Genomic DNA, 21,658 nt, shown 5'->3' with positions numbered 1-21,658 from the left:
CAAACTCTGGAAGGGCCCATGCCAAGGAGTACTTCCCAGAACTTCTGCTGCCAGTGTCCTTGTCCCCATGGTGAGCTACAGCCACTCCCCACCTCCGCAGGAGACCCTCCAAACCAGCAGGTAGGTCTGGTTCAGTCTCCTATGGGGTCACTGCTCCTTTCTCCTGGGTCCTTATGTGCACACTACTTTGTTTGTGCCCTCCAAGAGTAGAGTCTCTGTTTCCCTCATTCCTGTTGACGTCCTGCAATCAAATCCCACTAGCCTTCAAAGTCTGATTCTCTGGGAATTCCTCATCACATTGCCATACCCCTAGGCTCAGGAGCCTGATGTGGGGCTCAGAACTTTCACTCTAGTGGGTAGACTTCTGTGGTATAATTGTTCTCCAGTTTGTGAGTCACCCACCCAGTGCCTATGGGATATGATTTTTATTGTGATTGCACCCCTCCTACCGTCTCACTGAGGCTTCTCCTTTGTCTTTGGATGTTGGGTATTTTTTGATGAGTTCCAATGTCTTCCTGCTGATGGCTGTTCGTTAATTAGTTGTGATTCCGGTGCCCTCACAAGAGGGAGTGCTCTAGTCATGATTTTAAAGAAACTAATTTCTGCTGTTTTTTACCAAGTAGTTTATTAGTATCGTCTTTCGGATTTGGCAGTGAAAACACTATATCCTTTGTACATTACCTTTTAGCCACAATTTCACAAAAATTAAGATTTTATTTTAAACAAAATTCAAAATTCTTGCTGGATTTTTAAGCAGGTGATCACTGAAATGTAACAAGGATAATTAAATTACAAAAACCCAGTATTCAAGAATCCATATTTACTAATACTATCATTATTTTTTTATATTGGTCAATAAAAATTTTTATTTGATATAGTACCATTATGACCAACAAATTCTATTAATTCCTTTACAATTTATTCTGTGCATAGCCATTCAGCAACATTAAAGTTAAGTTTATGACTAGATTAATAACTCATCTATAAAATTATTAAATGTATTATTTCATGTTTAGAGCTCACCTTTAATACTTAGTTCAGAATTGAAAAATTAAATAACAGTTTTGAATCAAATAATGCTAATTTTTCAAAATCTTTGCAGATTACTGATCCAAATAATAGAAGATATGAAGTTCCTCATCAGTTTGTAAAAGAATTTAGTGGAACTGCAGCTTCTGACACATTGTATGATTTGAAGTTTATAGACAATCCATTTAGCATTAAAGTTTATAGAAAAAGCAATGATAGACTTTTGTAAGTAATTATTTTATATTAATAAAAGATTAAATAATTGGTCAATTTTATTATGTTATCATAGAATTATGAAAGTCTTAATTTTAAGGCATTTTCAGAAATATTAAATTTCCTCCCAAAAGAGGGTGGGTGTACATGTTTTAAAGATTATAATGTTAAAGAGATTTTAATTTCTCATGGAATAAAGTAATAAGAACATGAACGAAAGTATAGAAATGGGGCCAACGAAAGTTGAAGGTGAAGAGCATTACTGATACAATATAAGTCTTGTTTATATTTTTGCATACTTAAACTCCTGTTGTGTCTTTTCCCCATTATTTATCATATTCTGTTGTCAGTTTGAAGTGTCAAATAGTTACTAAGCAGAGAGTGATGAATTTCCATAGTACAATTAGAGGATTTTTCATATATATGTATGAAATTAAATTGAGTATATATTAACATATAATAAATTTAAATACTATACATATATTAATTTAAATATTACCTGAATGCCTTCATTATAAATGTATTTTGAGGGATATTTTTTGCAAAGAATATAATAACTTTCAAGATTATAACTCTTGAATCTCCAAGAAAGGTTAATTAAACAATTGTCAAGACTGAATATCAGCAATTATTTTCTGTAAATATATTTTAATAACTTGCAATTGAGTTTATGTTAAATCACAAAAGAAATGCTGTTTAACATTTCTCAGAGTATATATTTGATATGCATAAAACATGTAACCTTTCTCTTTTTGGAAAAATAATTTTCAACTTAATTTTAATATATATATTAGAGGTACGGAAACCAGTATAGTACTGTATTTTAAAACTCTGTCTCTGGAGAAAAGCAGAACTATGTCTGAAATTTGGCTCTACTGCCTAACCTTAAAACATGAATAAATTTGTCCAATTTGTGTCATTTGTGAAATGAAATTTATAATGGTAGCTCTGCTTTAGGATTTTGGTGAAGATAAAAGGAGAGAATGCATGTGAAGAATCATATTGATGATGATGAAACAAATTGTGTTGATGGAATTAACAAGTTCTGGTTATGGTATAAAATTCATGTGTTACTAAGAATTGATCATAGCTAAAGACTGACATATTTAAAATGCAATATTCTGGATGATAACATAGACCTGTATTTAGTAGAACATTTTATATGTTTCTAGCTCATTTATTTATTTATTTCATGCTACAGGTTTGACACCAGCATTGGTCCACTGGTATACTCTGACCAGTATTTACAGATCTCAGCCAGACTTTCCAGTGAATATATTTATGGTATTGGGGAACATATTCATAAGAGATTTCGTCATGATTTATATTGGAAAACATGGCCAATTTTTACTCGGGATCAACTTCCTGGTGATGTAAGCCACTCTCTTTCTTGTTATAAATAAAATAGGTATATTTGAGGATAATTTTAGCCTGTTTGAAGCCATTATTTATTTGATGTCAGTGATACACATTTCAGAAGCTTGTTTACTTTAGGGGTGAGGATTGATATCAAAGTCCTAAAATAATTAAGTGACCAACTGATTTTATGAATATTTTAAAAGATATTTCCAATTTAGGAATGTTTTCTTTTGATTTTAACTTTTATATTTTATCATTCCACTCTTATACTTAAACCTATCCAGGGTTAGTTATTGCACAAGAATAATTCCAAACACCTTGCTTTACATGGTTTTGTATGTATGATATGGTGTCTGCCTATCTATTGGACATCATGTCCTGCATCTATACCCACTTTTTCCTTTACCATAACATATGATCATCTTTCTTAAGTTCACATATTTTCACAAGAGGTTGGTTCTCTTTGCAAGTGCTAAACCTTGAAGTTCTTTATTAATTATACAAGTCATTGATAGCTCGGTTGGTTTCACCTCATAAGAACTTTTCCCAGACTCCTCCATGCAGAATTAATCTTTACTTTCTAACCCTTTATTCATATTTTAATATGACAACCATCACAGTGTATTATTTGTGTATACATTTGTCTATACTTCTAGAATATGCGACTCTTCGGGACAAAAACCATACCATTAAAAAACCTTTTTTTATTCATTCATGATTGCTTTGAGTCAAATGTTAATGATTTTTAAAATGCTGATGCTCTTTCATTGCTCAAAATGAATGTGAGTTGTTCTAAAGACCTTCATTTCATACAAAAATATTAACAAATTTTGCCAATCTTTGTTTACAGCATCACTGTCTATAATAAACACCTAATAAATACCAGGCTAATAAATACCGCATAGCTATTTTCATACATCTTTCCTTTGAACTTCCATACCCAATCAGCCAAGAAGTCTTTCTTCTTTCACTTTTTAAGTTCATTTCCAATTTTCCTCCACCACTTCATCTACTCATCAGCTCTCAACGACTGTACTGCAAAAGATCTATGAGGGTGGACATCATTTTGGAATTCCCTATAATACCTTGGGCATACATGAAACATAATGGATAAGCATGCTATTACCCTATCACGGATAGCTTTTTTTCTTTAATTGAAGTATAGTTGATTAATATCTTATTAAAACTCATTTAATCATAATAAAACATAAAAGAAAGTAAACTATTAATAGTATAATATATAGTTATATATTTATATCTTAATGTATTAATAATTAAAATAAGTTCAATGTTTTTTGTGCTACAATATTTCATATGGTACTTATATAGAGAAAATTGTTATAGGAGTATGGGAGTAAGTTAAATATGAAGAGTAAATTACAAGAATAAATTGGAATCCATAAAGTCCATTTTCAGTGTATAATCTTTTTATTTTAAATAAATTTATGCCTTATAGAATAATAATAATTTATATGGCCATCAAACATTCTTCATGTGCATTGAAGATACTTCTGGAAAGTCATTTGGTGTTTTCTTAATGAACAGCAATGCAATGGGTAAGAGTAATTTATCTGATGATATATTTAAATGAGACTTGAAACGTTTAACTGCTCTTTCTTCATACCAATCATAGGTATTGTATACCAGAGTAAACTTTGTTGTTACTATTTAGAAGGTGAAATTATTATAAGCAGATTTTGTAGTTAGTGAGACATGGATTTTTGCATATCTGTGCTTCTGTTTGAGAGAAAGTATGCTATATTGTGATATTCAGGCACTTGATTTTCCCTCCAGAAGAACACTGAACACATCCATACAAATGAATATTCCCATTCACATAACCTCATTTGTTAAGATAAGTTAATATGTCACTCCAGATAAAAAAGAGAAAGGTCTATATGGGGATAAAAGAAGCAAGAATGATCTTTTTAATCTTATCATAATTCAAATAGTGTAGAACCTTTTGTTTTTTAATGTTGTGAATAATGCAATACCTAAATTGGATAGGTGGATCAGTGATAGTAAAAACTACAAAAATTTAATCAAGAGCTGTATACCATATGGTTATTCTGACAATTACTATGTCTTGCATATAGACAAATTAAAAACCTATGTAGTTTTTTTCTTAGAAATCAACATGTGATAATATGATGTTTCACAGAATCTTCAATTAAAATAACCAATTGAAATGCAATTTTAAAAAGAAATCCTTATGTTGTAAAAAGATGGATCCTCTATCCCCTGCTAAGCAGTTTCTAGAGGAGCTTTTGCCAACATCTGTAAAAGGAAGCATCTGGAATATCCTTTCTTAAACCTCATGTATGGTGGCATTCCACTTTTCTCCTATATTCTTATCTTCAATACCTTATCTTAATCATTTAAAAAAACTGTAAAACTATGTGATTAATACAAAGTACTTTAAATAGACATTGCAATTATTTTATCAGATGTACATGTTTACTATTTACATATGCTTTTCCAATTTTTGTTTTGTAGAGATTTTCATCCAGCCTACTCCAATAGTAACTTACAGAGTTACAGGTGGCATTCTAGACTTTTACATTTTTCTAGGAGATACTCCAGAACAAGTAGTTCAACAGTATCAAGAGGTGTGTTTCAAGTTTTTTTTATAAAATTTTTTCTACCATACTTTCAAACATGTCTACATATTAAAATGATTTTAGCTAAGATATTTGAGGGCTCTTAGCTAAATATATTTTTAAACCTTACCATTTTTCAGATATGAGAAAGTGGTTTTGTTTTTGTTTTTGATATACAGTGACACCTAGGTATATTTAGATGTCTACATTTCAGATATCAGGTTGTTTCTTGCTTCTAGGCAGGTGAGTTCAGTAGTTGGATTCCTTTGAGATGTTGCATATTAAATGTTTACTTATTCATGACCTTCTTTGGTGGGATAAAACAAAAGGAAGTATCTTATCTTCAAGTCTGAGGATAGGTAATGGACATATAGGTCATGCATCCGTTTGATAAGAATCTTAGAGACGAGTGAGTTATGAGGAAGGCTAGTGAAACTTGCTGTTAATGTACCATAGGTAAATTCCAGGAAAATTGGCTCTGACACTCAGGCTTAGAAGGACAGATATTGAAACATAGTCTGAAGTCTTAACTTCTTGAGGTTACTGTCTAAACAACTCTCATTTACCTATTAAATAGCATCTTAGTGTACCTGAGCCCAAGATGGACCTTAGAAAGGTGAGGAATCCAAGGCTTATTTTGAGCCTAATTCTAGACATTTCTCCCATGTAAATTGTTCTCCTGTGACTGTTAGTGTATATAATTTCTGGTGTTATTATGGAAAATAAATAAATTTTATAGATATAAGAGTTAAGTATCATGCCTATTTATAAAATTTGTTTTATTGATAAATCTCATGACATATAAGTCCCATTTTCAAAATGCTCTCAGAAGAGAAGCAATTACTATCAAAAACTTTAGTTAGGATCTAAAAACCTGAAATAAAAGTAGATAGGGTTTTACACAATTGAATAATTTACAATGTCTAGCAATTCCCAAATTGCTGTTCATAAATGTGAATTTCAGAAAGGCAACAAAATTTACAGTCTCTATAATATGAAATCATAGTTATTGTATACAGTTATCACACCATCAAAAGAGGGGATAGCACATTTTTGTAAGAATTCTATATTTTACTTGTGAAATATTAGTTGGGATAGTTGTCTATTACATGCCGGGTGAAGTCTGTGGTCAGCAGTAGTTGAGTTTGAGTCATGTTTGACATGAGAATGCAGCATTCATGTGATATAGAAGTCCATTTGCATACATCATTTTATGGGCAGACTTGTAGAAGCTTGAATTTAAAAAATAAGAAAAATGACTTGTTTAGAATATAGCACTATTAATCACTGCTGCATTTCAATGGGGCTCAAATTATGTAGAGAGAGGCAAAAGAAACTACCTCTTGTTTGAAGAAAAACAAATTATCCGCTCTGTATAAATTAATACAGTAGTGGTCCGAGTATGTCAAAATTTAAAACAATGCATTTGAATGACTAGATCATTTCATAAGTGTTAAAGATAATGTATACATATAAGGTATAAGATGAATAGTACATAATATAATATAATAAAACATGTTTTATACACTTATGAAAATAAATTATGTGATACATATAATACACACACAGAAATTTCAATCACATGTCCAAATCTTTAAAGAAGTTCAATGGAACATAAGGTGTTTATGAATAGAGTTTAAACATACTGAGTTTTGGGGGAGTTTTATTTGATACCAAGTTTTTTAAAATTAATTTAATGCTAAAATTTAATAGAATACAATAACCTGAGTATTTTTTTAATTTTTACATAGCACTTTTTTTAACATCTTTATTAGAGTATAATTGCTTTACAATAGTGTCTTAGTTTCTGCTTTATAACAAAGTGAATCAGTTATACATATATCCCCATATCTCTTCCTTCTTGCATCTCCCTCCCTCCCACCCCTCTAGGTGGTCACAAAGCACCGAGTTGATCTCCCTGTGCTATGTGGTTGCTGCCTCCTAGCTATCTATTTTACATTTGGTAGTATATATATGTCCATGCCACTCTCTCACTTTGTTCCAGCTTACCCTTCCCCCTCCCCGTATCCTCAAGTTCATTCTCTAGTCGGTCTGCGTCTTTATTCCCGTCTTGCCCATAGCACTTTTTAGACATACATGATGAAGAAATCATGGATCCAAAAAAATGTATATTACATAAAGATACATATATATAAACATATATAAATATGTATAAATACCTAAACCAAAGAAAACCCATCATGCCAAATAAGATATTTGTCTTAATGTAACCTAATACTTAGTTTTTGGTGAAAAAACTTAATATCAGTTGCACTCATCTTTCCATGTGCAAAATCCTGTGCTCTGTTTTGATGAGACATTGGTGCTCTGTTGTGAGTTTTCACTGAGCCTGCTTGGGTCACCAGAGAGTGGGAGGAGAAGGGCCCATTTGGCCCTTGAGGGAGAGAAGAAACCAGTGTCCTACATGTGAATATAAGTACCTTATGAAATAACTGCCTGGGATCCTTGTAGAAACATATTTTATTAATATTTTTGCAAACTCGGAGAGAAATAAGTGCCAAAATGCAAGGGAATAGAAATTGTATACTTTAAACATCTTTTTTTCTTATGTGATGATCATTCATTCATTCATTTTGTTGCTACAAGAAGTGGGAGTGTGGTGGGACAATTTTCTTTTTCTCAAATCTCTTTAATGCTATTCTTTTATTCTCTTTTTTAACTTTCCATGCAGGGCAAAATATACTTTTGTAAATGCTACTTTTTTAAGTGCTACCTTTCTGATTTTTTAACACAAAATTAACAAAAGATGAGTGACAGAACATAAACTTGCTAAGTGTTTCATAACAAAATTCTAAGAGAATATCCAGGACACATTTAGAATGCTGACACAAAATCTTTGTTTAAAGTATGTAGTTAAACTCAAATCAATGCTAGAGATGTAACAATAAGAAGCATATTAATATTTGTTTCTAATGTTCACTATTGAGACTAATTAAATATCCGTTTACTTCAAGCTCATTGGACGACCAACAATGCCAGCATATTGGAGTCTTGGATTCCAACTTAGTCGCTGGAATTATAAGTCACTTGATGTAGTGAAAGAAGTGGTACGAAGAAATCGGGAAGCTGGCATACCATTTGTAAGTAGGATGAAGGGTTTGTGGGAATATATTTCAAGTTAAATGTTGTCATATAATAATAAGTGTAGGAAATTGTCAGGATTATCATATATACCATATACATATAGATATAAATATAAATTATTAAGCTGCTTTTTAAATGATAAAGTACACATTATGTCCATATGCAATGTCCAGGCCTGCCTGAATTTTGAGAACTGATTATGAGTTATACTACACTAGAACACATGTTGAAGTGTGAACAAAATTACACTCAGTTTTTTAAATATACTTTCTTTTTAGAGCTTGTATACTTTTTAATGTAATAAAATTTTAATGTATTTTATGTAATGTGCAGTTTTGTTTTTTATACAAAGAACCCATATATGTACATATACATATATATATATATATATAGACCTAATACATATCTAGTGATCATCACTAAAACAAATGTGAATAATCATTTAATGCTTTTGTACTTTAGAATTAGAAAAACTAGTTTTATAAGCAATACCATTGTGTCTTTAGTGAAATAAAAATCTAAGTTCATTTACTTTTTAATCATTATATTTATAATGCAAATTCTTTAGACTTAAAGGTTGAGGTGATTAAAGGGTTCTTTCAGTACTGTTTATTGAAATATACTCTGCTAATTTTCAGGATACACAGGTCACTGATATTGACTATATGGAAGACAAGAAAGACTTTACTTATGATCAAGTTGCATTTAATGGTCTCCCTGAATTTGTTCAAGATTTGCATGACCATGGGCAGAAATATGTCATCATATTGGTAATAACTGATTATATATATTAAGTTTTAGTATTTACACATTTGTAAATTAATTGATTTTCTATAGTTTCTTTTCTCAATTATTAGGACCCTGCAATTTCCATAGAGAAACGTGCCAATGGAGCAGGATATGAAACCTATGAAAGGGGAAATGCACAAAATGTGTGGGTAAATGAGTCAGATGGGACTACAGCAATTATTGGAGAGGTAAATAATGATATTCATTAAGTTTGTGTTGCTCAGATTTTCTGTTGTGCAACAGCAAAGTGTTTCTGAGTGTGTGTGTGTGTGAGTTTATTTGCTTTCAAATCTGGATTTGATATTTAACTGCATAGAGAAATTTTAGAGGAAATATTTCAGTGATCTCTAAAACAGTTTTTGTAGAAAGACAGATAATTTTCAGTGGCATAAACAAAACTAATGATAAAAAATATGATAAATTATTTGGATTATTATAAAATTCTGATCATTTGATGTAAAATAATTGTATGTATAAACTGACTACTTAAAGGCAGGGTAATAAGATTTATAGTGTACATCTTCACAATGAAATCATAAGTTAGCTATGATTAAAATTATTACTTTACATGTGGAAAAAAGTGAATTTGAGAGAGGTGAGGTAACTTACCTCATGTCACAGAATTAATAAGGAGCAGTGTCAGGAAACTGCCTAGCTCCAAAAGGCATAATTTTTAACCAGAACAAATATTCTTTTGGAGACAACTTTATAAGACATATCAAAAACTCATATCAGAAAAAATAGACTTTAAAATAAAGAATGTTACAAGAGACAAGGAAGGACACTACATAATGATCAAGGGATAAATCCAAGAAGAAGATACATCAATTATAAATATATATATACACCCAACATAGGAGCACCTCAATACATAAGGCAACTGCTAACAGCTATAAAACAGGAAATCGAAAGTAACACAATAATAGTGGGGGTCTTTAACACCTCACTTACACCAATGGACAGACCATCCAAAATGAAAACAAACAAGGAAACAGAAGCTTAAATGACACAATAGACCAGATAGATTTAATTAATATTTATAGGACATTCCATTACAAAACAGCAGATTACACTTTCTTCTCAAGGGCACATGGAACATTCTCCAGGATAGATCACATCTTGGGTCACAAATCAAGCCTCAGTAAATTTAAGAAAATTGAAATCAAACCAAGCATCTTTCTGACCACAACACTGTGAGATTAGAAATCAATTACAGGGAAAAAAATGTAAAAAACAGAACACATGGATGCTAAACAATACATTACTAAATAAGCAAAAAGTCACTGGAGAAATCAAAGAGGAAATAAAAAAATACCTAGAGACAAATGACAATGCAAACACAATGATCCAAAACCTATGGGATGCAGCAAAAGCAGTTCTAAGAGGAAAGGTTATAGCTATACAAGCCTACCTCAAGAAACAAGAAAAATATCAAATAAACAATGTAACCTTACACAAAAGGAACTAGAGAAAGAACAAACAAAACCCAAAGTTAGCAGAAGGAAAGAAATCATAAAGATCAGGGCAAAAATAAATGAAAGAGAAATGAAGAAAACAATAGCAAAGATCAATAAAACTAAAAGCTGCTTCTTTGAGAAGAAAAACAAAATTGATAAACCATTAGCTAGAATCATCAAGAAAAAGAGAGAGGGGACTCAAATCAATAAAATTAAAAATGAATATGGCGAAGTAAAAACAGCCACCACAGAAACACAAAGCATCCTAAGAGAATACTACAAGCAACTCTTTGCCAACAAAATGGACAACCTGGAAGAAATGGAAAAATTTCTTAGAAAGGTATAACCTTCTGAGACTGAACCAGGAAGAAATAGAAAATGTGAACAGACCAATCACAAGTAATGAAATTGAAACTGTGATTAAAAATCTTCCAACAAACAAAAGTCCAAGACTAGATGGCTTCACAGGTGAATTCTATCAAACATTTAGAGAAGAGCTAACACCGATCCTTCTCAAAATCTTCCAAAAAATTACAGAGGAAGGAACACTCCCAAACTCATTCTATGAGGCCACCATCACTGTGACAACAAAACCAGACAAAGATACTACAAAAAGAGAAAATTACAGACCAATATCACTGATGAATATAGATACAAAAATCCTCAACAGAATACTAGCAAACTGAATCCAACAACACATTAAAAGGGTCATACAACATGATCAAGTGGGATTTATCCCAGGGATGCAAGTATTATTTAATATACACAAATCAATCAATGTGATACACCACATTAACAAATTGAGGAATAAAAACCATATGATCATCTCAATAGATTCAGAAAGAGCTTTTGACAAAATTCAACACCCATTTATGATAAAAAACTCTCCAGAAAGTGGGCATAGAAGGAACCTACCTCAACATAATAAAGGCCATATATGACAAACACACAGTAAACATCATTCTCAATGGTGAAAAACTGAAAGCATTTCCTCTAAGATCAGGAATAAGACAAGGATGTCCACTTTCTCCACTATTATTCAACATAGTTTTGTAAGTCCTATCACGGCAACAGAGAAGAAAAAGAAGTAAAAGGAATACAAATTGGAAAAGAAGAAATAAAACTGTCACTATTTGCAGATGACATGATATTATGCATAGAGAATCCTAATGATGCTACCAGAAAACTACTAGAACTAATTAATGAATTTGGTAAAGCCGAAGGATCCAAAATTAATGCACAGAAATCTCTGGCATTCCTCTACACTAATGATGCAAAATCTGAAAGAGAAATTAAGGAAACACTCCCATTTACCACAAAACGAATAAAATACCTAGGAATAGGAGGCTTTCCTGGTGGCGCAGTGGTTTAGAGTCCGCCTGCCGATGCAGGGCACACGGGTTTGTGCCCCGGTCTGGGAGGATCCCAGATGCCGCGGAGCGGCTGGACCCGTGAGCCATGGCCACTGAGCCTGCACCTTGGAGCCTGTGCTCCACAATGGGAGAGGCCACGACAGAGAGAGGCCTGTGTACCACAAAAAAAAAAAAAAAAAAAAAAAAAAAAAACCAAACAAACAAACAAACAAAAACCTAGGAATAAAGCTACCTAGGGAGACAAAAGACCTGTATGCAGAAAACTATAAGACACTGATGAAAGAAATTAAAGATGATACCAACGGGCTTCCCTGGTGGCGCGGTGGTTGAGAATCCGCCTGCCGATGCAGGAGACACGGGTTCATGCCCTGGTCCGGGAGGATCCCACGTGCCGCGGAGTGACTGAGCCCGTGAGCCATGGCCGCTGGGCCTGCGCGTCCGGAGCCTGTGCTCCGCGGCGGGGGAGGCCGCGGCGGTGAGAGGCCCGCATACCGAAAAAAAAAAAAAAAAAAAAAAAGATGATACCAACAGATGGAGAGATATACCATGTTCTTCAATTGGAAGAATCAATATTGTGAAAATGACTATACTACCCAAAGCAATCTACAGATTCAATGAAATCCCTATCAAATTACCAATGGCATTTTTTACAGAACTAGAACAAAAAATCTTAAAATTTGTATGAAGACACAAAAGACCCCAAATAGCCAAAGCAGTCTTAAGGGAACAAAACAGAGCTGGTGGAATCAGACTCCCTGACTTCAAACTTTACTGCAAAGCTACAGTAATCAAGACAATATGGTACCGGCACAAAAACAGAAACATAGATCAATGGAACAAGAGAGGAAGCCCAGAGATAAACCCACACACCTATGGTCAACTAATCTATGACAAAGGAGGCAAGGATATGCAATGGAGAAAAGACAGCCTCTTCAATAAGTGGTGCTGGGAAAAATGGACAGCTAAATGTAAAAGAATGAAATTAGAACACTCCCTATCACCATACACAAAAATAAACTCAAAATGAATTAGAGACCTAAATGTAAGACCAGACACTGTAAAACTCTTAGAGAAAAACTTAGGAAAAACTCTTTGACATAAATCACAGCAAAATCTCTTTTGATCCACCTCCAAAAGCAATGGAAATAGAAACAAAAGTAATCAAATGGGACCTAATTGAACTTAAAAGCTTTTGCCCAGCAAAGGAAACCATAAACAAGACGAATAGACAACCCTCAGAATGGGAGAAAATATTTGCAAATGAATCAACAAGGATTAATCTCCAAAATATATAAACAGCTCGTGCAGCTCAATATTTTAAAAAAACAAACAACCCAATCCAAAAATGGGCAGAAGACCTAAATGGACATTTCTCCGAAGAAGACATACAGATGGCCAAAAAGCACATGAAAACCTGCTCAACATCACTAATTATTAGAAAAATGCAAATCAAAACTACAATGAGGTATCACCTCATACGGGTTAGAATGGGCATCATCAGAAAATCTACAAACAACAAATACTGGAGATGGTGTGGAGAAAATGGAACCCTCTTGCACTCTTGGTGGGAATGTAAATTGATACAACCACTATGGAGAACAGTATGAAGGTTCCTTAAAAAACTAAAAATAGAATTACCATATGATCCAACAATCCCACTACTGGGCATATACCCAGATAAAACCATAATTCAAAAAGACACATGCACCCCAATGTTCATTGCAGCACTATTTACAATTGCCAGGTCATGGAAGTAACCTAAATGCCCATCAAAAGACAAATGGATAAAGAAGATGTGGTACATATATACAATGGAATATTGCTCAGCCATAAAAAGGAACGAAATTGAGTCATTTGTTGAGATGTGGATGGACCTAGAGACTGTCATACAGAGTGAAGTAAGTCAGAAAGAGAAAAACAAATATTGTATATTAACACATGTATGTGGAACCTAGAAAAATGGCACAGATGAACTGGTTTGCAGGGCAGAAGTTGAGACACAGATGTAGAGAACAAACGTATGGATGACAAGGGGGGAAAGCCGTGGAAGTGTGGGGATGGTGGTGTGCTGAATTGGGCGCTTGGGATTGACTTGTATACCCTGATGTGTATAAAATTGATGACTAATAAGAACCTGCTGTGTAAAAAAATAAATAAAATAAAATTCAAAAAAAAGAAAGAAAACTAATACTAAACTTTCTTTGGGTTATTTGTATGGAAATATGTTAATATAAATGTTTCAGACATTACATGAAATTCCTAAAAGTCTTATATGTTCTGGTATAAAGTTATAAGTCATAATTCTAGTTATTACCTTAAAATGTATATCTCAGAAATAACTAAATTTCCTTGTCAATTGCATTATTATGAACTTTCTTCAAATCTTTAACTGTGGTCATTTTTAAGTCTTTTGTCATTTAGAGACAGTTCTGGGTGTACTCTGTTGCTTTTGCAAAAGTGTTCCTATAAAAGGGTTTCATCTTCAAGGAATTCATGGATAAGACTCTGACAAGTACAGGTTTCTGGTAACTGACTATACTGCTGAACTGAATGAATAAGCATTTTCAGAACTCTAATGGAAAACTGATGAATTCACAAAAGTCCTAACAAAAGATCAAGATAAAAAAATTAATTACATGGGACTGAGTGAATTGTTGAGGATGATTATAATTTTTGTGACTTTCTGTTTGAATAAAAAAACAACAAAAAAAATGATTCTCGATACATTGACTTGATAATTCCACTTCTGTAATTTAATCAAAGGAAATAAAACAGGAGAAAATATCAATTCATAAAAACATTTTATGATAGCATTATTTACAATAATAAAGAATATCTTGACCATCACTTTCTATCACATTCATCAAAGTTAAAATTACTACTGAAAGTTTTTTTTCAAATAATTATGAGCTCCACCAGGAAACAAAGCTCAATATATCTCCCCATAATGCCCATTAATATCTCACAGAATACATTTTGTTATGACCTGTCCTATTGAATATGGACAGATCAGATAACCAATATGCATAATTTGGATATAAAACAATATTATTTATCCCAATACATCTGAAATTGAATTCTTCTTGTTGAATGTCATTATTTTAAATAGTAAGTAAAATAATTTGAAGAAGCATAAATCATAAAGAGCTAGCATAGTACATGTAGTGTTTAATAGCATGGAAACAGATATGAGATTGCCTAGGTTTGAATTCCTTCTATACCACTTAGTAGTGGTGTGGACTTGAAAAACTTCTTTGCTCATCACTTTTCTCATCTGTAAAATGGGTTTAATTTTACTACTTACCTCAGCTGTAAAGTGATGATAAAATTAATACCTATCTCCTAAAGTTCTAATGAAGATTTAATGAATTAATAACTAAAAGCACTTGGAACAGTCCCCAGCACACAATGAGTTATATTCACACTTGTTAAATAAAAATAAATGCACAAGGAATACTTTTGCTTGAATTTCTTGGAAACAGATGTCTTTGGAAATGAACTAACGTAATTTCTTTATCAGACAATGAATATATTATACAGTTTTTGTTTATTTGTTTTTTAACAACCCACTAGATGCTAAAAAATAAATTAGTGAAGTCAAAATAGCAGCTGCATCCCATATTCTTATATTTTTCCCAACTTAAATGCTTCATGTTCTCACTCTCTCTTTACTTTAACTATCAATACTTTCCCTTAAATGAACTTTAAAGTAGACATGAGATTATTGTAAATATAGATAGTGCATGGATCACATATACGTAAAGAAGTACAATGTCATAACTTCAATAATTATTTATTCTTCACTCAGTTTTATTTTTCATTAATTTTTGAATTTTCATTTATTTATATTTCCTTTTATTTATGTATATATGTGAATGATCTATTCTTCCAGGTATGGCCAGGATTAACAGTATACCCTGATTTCACTAATCCAAACTGCATAGAATGGTGGGCAAATGAATGCAGTATTTTCCATCAACAAGTGAATTATGATGGACTTTGGATTGTAAGTGGTTACTTTAGACTTGTGATTTTGGACAATGAGAATAGAATTATTTTTCCATAAAAATGATTAAGTTGACAAAAATATTTTATAACATATTGAACATAAAAATAGTGTTCTTATATTTTTCTAGAATGTATAAATATCATACCTGTCATGTTCATGGGTCAGAAAAAGAATACAAACTAAAAACTGTAAATTGAGATTTTTCTTATCCAGTAATATACTTTATAGGATAAAGTTCATTTCTGTAACTAAGGTGTTGTACCTTTATGACTAATAATTTATGTTTATGTTGAAAAGAGTTAACAAAATTTTGAGATTAGCCTGTAGTAGTGCAACTTCAAAAACTTTTACTAAAGTCTGCAGTAGTCAAGCAATTGCAGCAACATGAACTTAAGTAAGCCCTCAGCCTTTAGAAACTTTCTTTTTAGTAAGTTATTAAGTGGAACAAATCAAAATTGTCAATAGGTTAAGGTTTTATCTCAAGATAAACAACAACAACAAACAAATAATATCCTAGATTACTGGTAAAGTTATTAAAGGAGAACACTAATTTTTAAAAGTTTCTTTGGATGAAATTTTATATCTGTAGCTATTGATGCCTGTTGGTAGGTTTATAATTTAGAATAATACTGATGATAGTCAATGATTTAGTGTCTTTTGTTAAGGAAACTGTAACAATATTTGGGGAATGAAACTACTTGGTGATCCCAGAATTCTATATTTCAGAAAAAAATATCTAATTATCTTGAGCACAGGCAGAACATGAGGGATGTTTTTCAAAGGTGTTACAACTGTATGGAATTTTGGAAGGAGAGATAATGGATATCTGGGAATATTTGAATTTTTTGATTGTTTGTATCTCTACTTTCCTAAAGTTCTCATTATTAATTCAGTCATTATTTAAATTATTTATTTATTTATTGAATCAATTACAAGTGTTTATTTTGCATCATCATGAAAACGTGGAGTTGAACAGAAAGTTAGCATAACCGTCAGAATTCCTATGAAGGTAATAGAATGAAGATGGAGAGGCTTTGTTATTTGACACAAAATCAGTGAGATTGCAGTGATGATACCTAGCTGCTGGTAGAAATAACAACAAAAAAAATTCAATCTGCTCTTGCATTTTGTTTTTAATTCTAGCTCCAATTTCAATTATATTACTTAATTTAAATTAAAAGTACATTCTTTCCTTCTTTCCTTTATTTTTCTTTATTTTCTTTCTTTCTTTTTCTTGTATAGAAAAAATTTGAATCCATTAGAGCAGAGTTACAAGTAATAAATGACATTTAGGAATAGTGAAAAAGAATCTGATTGTGCTATATATAGAGAATATACTTCATTTCCTACATCTATTGAAGACTGAAATACATGATTCATCTCCAAAGAGAGGGAGGGATGGGAAGAAGAGGAGTATCTGATAAAAACAGAGTAGTTATGATACTAATACAGAAGCATTTTGACTAATGCTTATGATAACCAGTATGATTTCAAAGTTCACTAAATATCACTGAATTAATATATGCTATGTATAAGCAGTGAATATTCTGCTTCTAGCTCTTACCTGAATAATTGCCAAACCCTACTGCTAGGTTGTTTCTCAAATTCTTTTTCTTTCTTCAGATTATTTTTTTCTGACAGAATGAATATATAGTAAAGCAGCATTATTTAACTGATGAAATTTTATTTTCATGTCAAGTTTTTATTTTTATAATTTTCTAGATTTTTAATTTAGATTCAATTCTAATGCTTTTAAATTTTAAGTTTAAATATTACAATAATTTGGGGAAATGATACAAGCTTAATTGTAATTGAAAAATAGATTTTTTCATATAAACACACATTATGGTTGAATTCTCTTTTTGTGTATCATTCTTAAGATAATCTCCTAATATGTGAAAAATAAGAGCCTGCTGTATTTGGTATAATTAAGACTAATGCTGTGACTTCAAAATAAAAACGTTAGTATTTTTAAAATTCAAAGAAAAATTTTCTGAAAAAATAAGCATATTTTTGTGATCATGTTGTTACTATGATTTTATTCTTTAAAATCTAACAAGCAGAATTCTTCCATAAAGAAGTCTAATAATTTAATATATAGTTTTGGGAAACCTAAAATTCATTGAGACGATATATCCATACACATTCATATATCCAAATAACTGGGGGCTTAATTGGATATATTATCTCTACATTTTATAGGATTCTTAGAAAAACATCAGTTATTTAAAAATTTCTTTGAAAATAGGGTTATTTTTATTTAGATTTAGTTTAAAAGTGAAGTTATGAAATGCCACCAGATTTTTATACAGTTTTCAATAGATTTTAAAGAAACACCCCTAAAAATGTTATTGACAATTCCTAGAAATGGTCATTACTAGATTTGAGATGATTTTAATGATACTGTTGGAGTACTTATTACTATCAATCCACTGAGTTCTTTGTCTCATGACTTATAGTGCTTGAATCTACTGACTGTAATATTGACAATACTAATCAAATTCACTTTCACATGACATTAAATAAACATAACATTACTTAAGTCCTTGAATAGGTTAGAGAAAAATATTTTTAAAATTTTGAAAGAAGCAAAAATACAAAATACATTAAAAGAGATACAAATAAATTCTATCAAATTATGAGTAGTAAGTTTAACCTATTAATAATTTAATCTTGTCAAATAGACAATTTAATAAAAAAAATCAAATATTAAATGCTTTATTTGTTTTAAATATGGTTAAATTCATGTAAAAGTGATTAAATTTTATTTTAAGTTATTTTATTATTATATTACATTTATTAAATTATTTTATTTATTCTTAAATTACATAAAAGTCTATTTTGAGTGAGTGCTATAAGAGCTTGTGACGTTTATTTCAAGTTTGCAAATACTTAGTTCAAATAGAATAACATTAATTTCAGAGTTAAATGTTTGTCCTTGTACTTCCTTGATGAATATTATATACAAGAAGTAATAAAATGGTTTAGAAAAAGACTCTTAAAATTTAAAATAATGCAACTCAGTTCCATTTATGAGTTTCAGTAGTTGAAGCTGTTTTTGAATTTAATTCAGTTGGTACATTCATGAAGAAAAAATACTTAGGTTCATCTAAAATTTTTGGCTGTACTATAGTATATCTTTGTATTAATTTTACTGGACATAGGATAACAAAATTGAATATAATATATCGGGTAATTTTAGTAAAATAACCCCAATGTGTACTTTAGAATAACTATGTAATTGTCCTTTGTGGCTATTAAGGAAACAAAAATCTGTTTCACAATGAGAAATTTATTCTTTTCTCCCTTGAGCAGTCTTCATTTTTCACATTAATTCCATCTGGGCATCATTTTGATGGGAGAAGGGAAGAGTGGTAAAGAGAAGATACTTCTGAGGAAAACAAAATTAACGAAGGACTTGAATGAGTGTGATGCCTTTGTGAGAGCAGAGAGAACATATTATAGAGATGTGGGAAATAAGGCTCAAAAATTCTTTGGTGCCATTAACAGAGATGGAGAAAGACATACACATTTCTTGAGCATGTGTAGTGTAATATATGATTTTATATGAATAATCTTTTTTAGTCCAAAGATTTTACTTAACTGGTTATGGACTAGAACTAGTAAACAGCAAGACAATACTGGGGCCTCAGTTTACAAGGCAAGAAAATCCATAAGTGCAATACCCCACAACTCTGACTCCAAGAGATGTTTAGGTCACTGGTTCTCATAATGTGGCCCAGGAGCACTAGGATTCCCTGAGACTATTCCAAGGATTCAATAAGCTCATAACCATTTTCATTAGAATACTAAAATGCTGTTTGACTTTTTTCACATTCATTCTCTCATGAAAGTGTAGGAGTTGTGCACTAGGCAAAAAAGTGTTGTGCCTAGCTGCTAGCAAGGCACATCATAGAAGCTAGATAAATTCCAGCTGAAATTAATAAACTATGTTGAATAAATGAATGTGCTGGAAATATGTACAATAATAGGCTCACAGTGAGGAGACTGATACAGCTATTTAGAAAAGACAGTTGCTTAATACTTTTAATGTAATGTAATATAATTAATGCTTTATATATATAATTAAAACTAGGTAAACCACATACATTTTGGTTGTATAAAATCCTTTAATCCCACCTAAGATACCTCTGTTATCTGGTATATACATTTATGAAAAAATAAATAATATTATTTTTCTCACTATAATGACTTGCTCATGCTGGAAGTATTTTGGAATCAAGTAGTGAGAATAGTTAAGCAAGTTTGTTTGTAGGTTGATAGCTTATATATGTCTTCTAGGAGCAGAGGAACATCATGGTTGTGCTAGATAAAATGTTTACAAACAAGTAGAGAGTTTCTGCTTATATGATTTAGAATTACTTAAAATCTGCTGTTCTTTATCTTATATCCATTCAGGACATGAATGAAGTTTCCAGCTTCATTCATGGTTCAAAGAAAGGATGCAGTGACAACAAACTGAATTACCCAGCTTTTACTCCTGGTAAATTTTATTTAACTATCTCCTTAGAATTAATTGAGAATAATTTTCTTTATTTACTGGTAAATTGTAGTATATATTTCTAAATCACAAACTTTGATATAATTTTGAGACCCTGAAATAACTGTGGTATTTTGTTAATTTTTTTTGTTTTATTTCTGCCCAAAATATGTAGGTCTAAGAGAAAGAGCATGTTTTTTAAATTTTGGTGCAGATTATTGATTTGTCTTTACCTCTGATAAACTTCCCATGATTAAATGATTAATGAAAAGAAACAAAATTTGTTTGAAATCATAATTTGAGTGATCAAATATTTTCCTTGAGCACTTTGTTTTAAGTTTCTGCAGTTATTAGATGTACCTGATGTGAATAGTTACATCTCACTTATTCCAAAAAGCATGTTTTCATCATTAAAATTGGTAAAAAAATTTTCACCAAAGAAAAAGAAGTGCTCTGAGGGGAGTAGATTATTATAAGGACATCTGAAGAAAGATGACAATAATTATTACAGTACAATATAAGCCTGCAAATTAAAGCACAATAAGAACTGAAAAGCAGAGATTTAAATGATTTGTTATTGTGTAACAGGTCTACATGTATGGAATTAGGTTATATTTAAATAAATTATAAAGCTTTCAAATGGGTCTATAGTTATATGATTTATAATAAATAAATATATATATATATATTTTTATATTCATGTTGAAGTCTATTTTCTCCATGGATTTATTTATGACTAAAGTTAAGAAACAGGGTATTCATTATTGTAAGTGCAAATGTAATTGTTAATCAGTAAGAGTAAAGGGTGAAGATCCAACTGGAACTTAGCATAAATTGTTGTCTTTCATTACTTTTTAACTAAATATGGTATTACATAGTACATCACATAAGATTATAAAGTTTAAATTGGCAAAATATTTCTTAAGAAATTATTTCTTATATTTTTTCTAAGATATTCTTGACAAAATCTTGTATTCCAAAACAATTTGCATGGATGCTGTGCAACACTGGGGGAAACAGTATGATGTTCACAGTCTCTATGGATACAGTATGGCTATAGCCACAGAGAGGTAAGTGCAATTTCACTCAGAAAGCCCTTTAATATTTATTGTCTAGAAACATATCTGGTAATTTACATATAGTGGATAATAACAAGAGTAGGAAAGCAAAGAAAGATAATATTTTCATGGTGAAAAATTAGGGCGTTAAAAGCATCGCCTCTT

The 21,658-nt window shown here is 31.2% G+C and overlaps 1 protein-coding gene across 1 annotated transcript in view; it reads left to right on the top strand.

Moving 5' to 3' along the window:
* Window positions 1-21,658, top strand: part of SI (sucrase-isomaltase) — a 155,228-nt gene that overhangs the window by 65,333 nt on the left and 68,237 nt on the right. The window contains exons 6-15 of the mRNA XM_059063987.2: window positions 1,103-1,254; window positions 2,444-2,615; window positions 4,058-4,157; window positions 5,098-5,210; window positions 8,177-8,302; window positions 8,945-9,076; window positions 9,164-9,283; window positions 15,818-15,931; window positions 20,354-20,438; window positions 21,388-21,505. Coding sequence (XP_058919970.1) covers window positions 1,103-1,254; window positions 2,444-2,615; window positions 4,058-4,157; window positions 5,098-5,210; window positions 8,177-8,302; window positions 8,945-9,076; window positions 9,164-9,283; window positions 15,818-15,931; window positions 20,354-20,438; window positions 21,388-21,505 — 1,232 coding nt within the window. The remainder of the gene's footprint in view (window positions 1-1,102; window positions 1,255-2,443; window positions 2,616-4,057; window positions 4,158-5,097; window positions 5,211-8,176; window positions 8,303-8,944; window positions 9,077-9,163; window positions 9,284-15,817; window positions 15,932-20,353; window positions 20,439-21,387; window positions 21,506-21,658) is intronic.

The sequence above is a fragment of the Kogia breviceps genome, chromosome 5 (genome assembly GCF_026419965.1).
Source record: "Kogia breviceps isolate mKogBre1 chromosome 5, mKogBre1 haplotype 1, whole genome shotgun sequence".
NCBI classification, from domain to species: domain Eukaryota; kingdom Metazoa; phylum Chordata; class Mammalia; order Artiodactyla; family Physeteridae; genus Kogia; species Kogia breviceps.
Note: the sequence above shows the minus strand (reverse complement) of the source record. Positions and strands in the feature narration are given on the sequence as shown.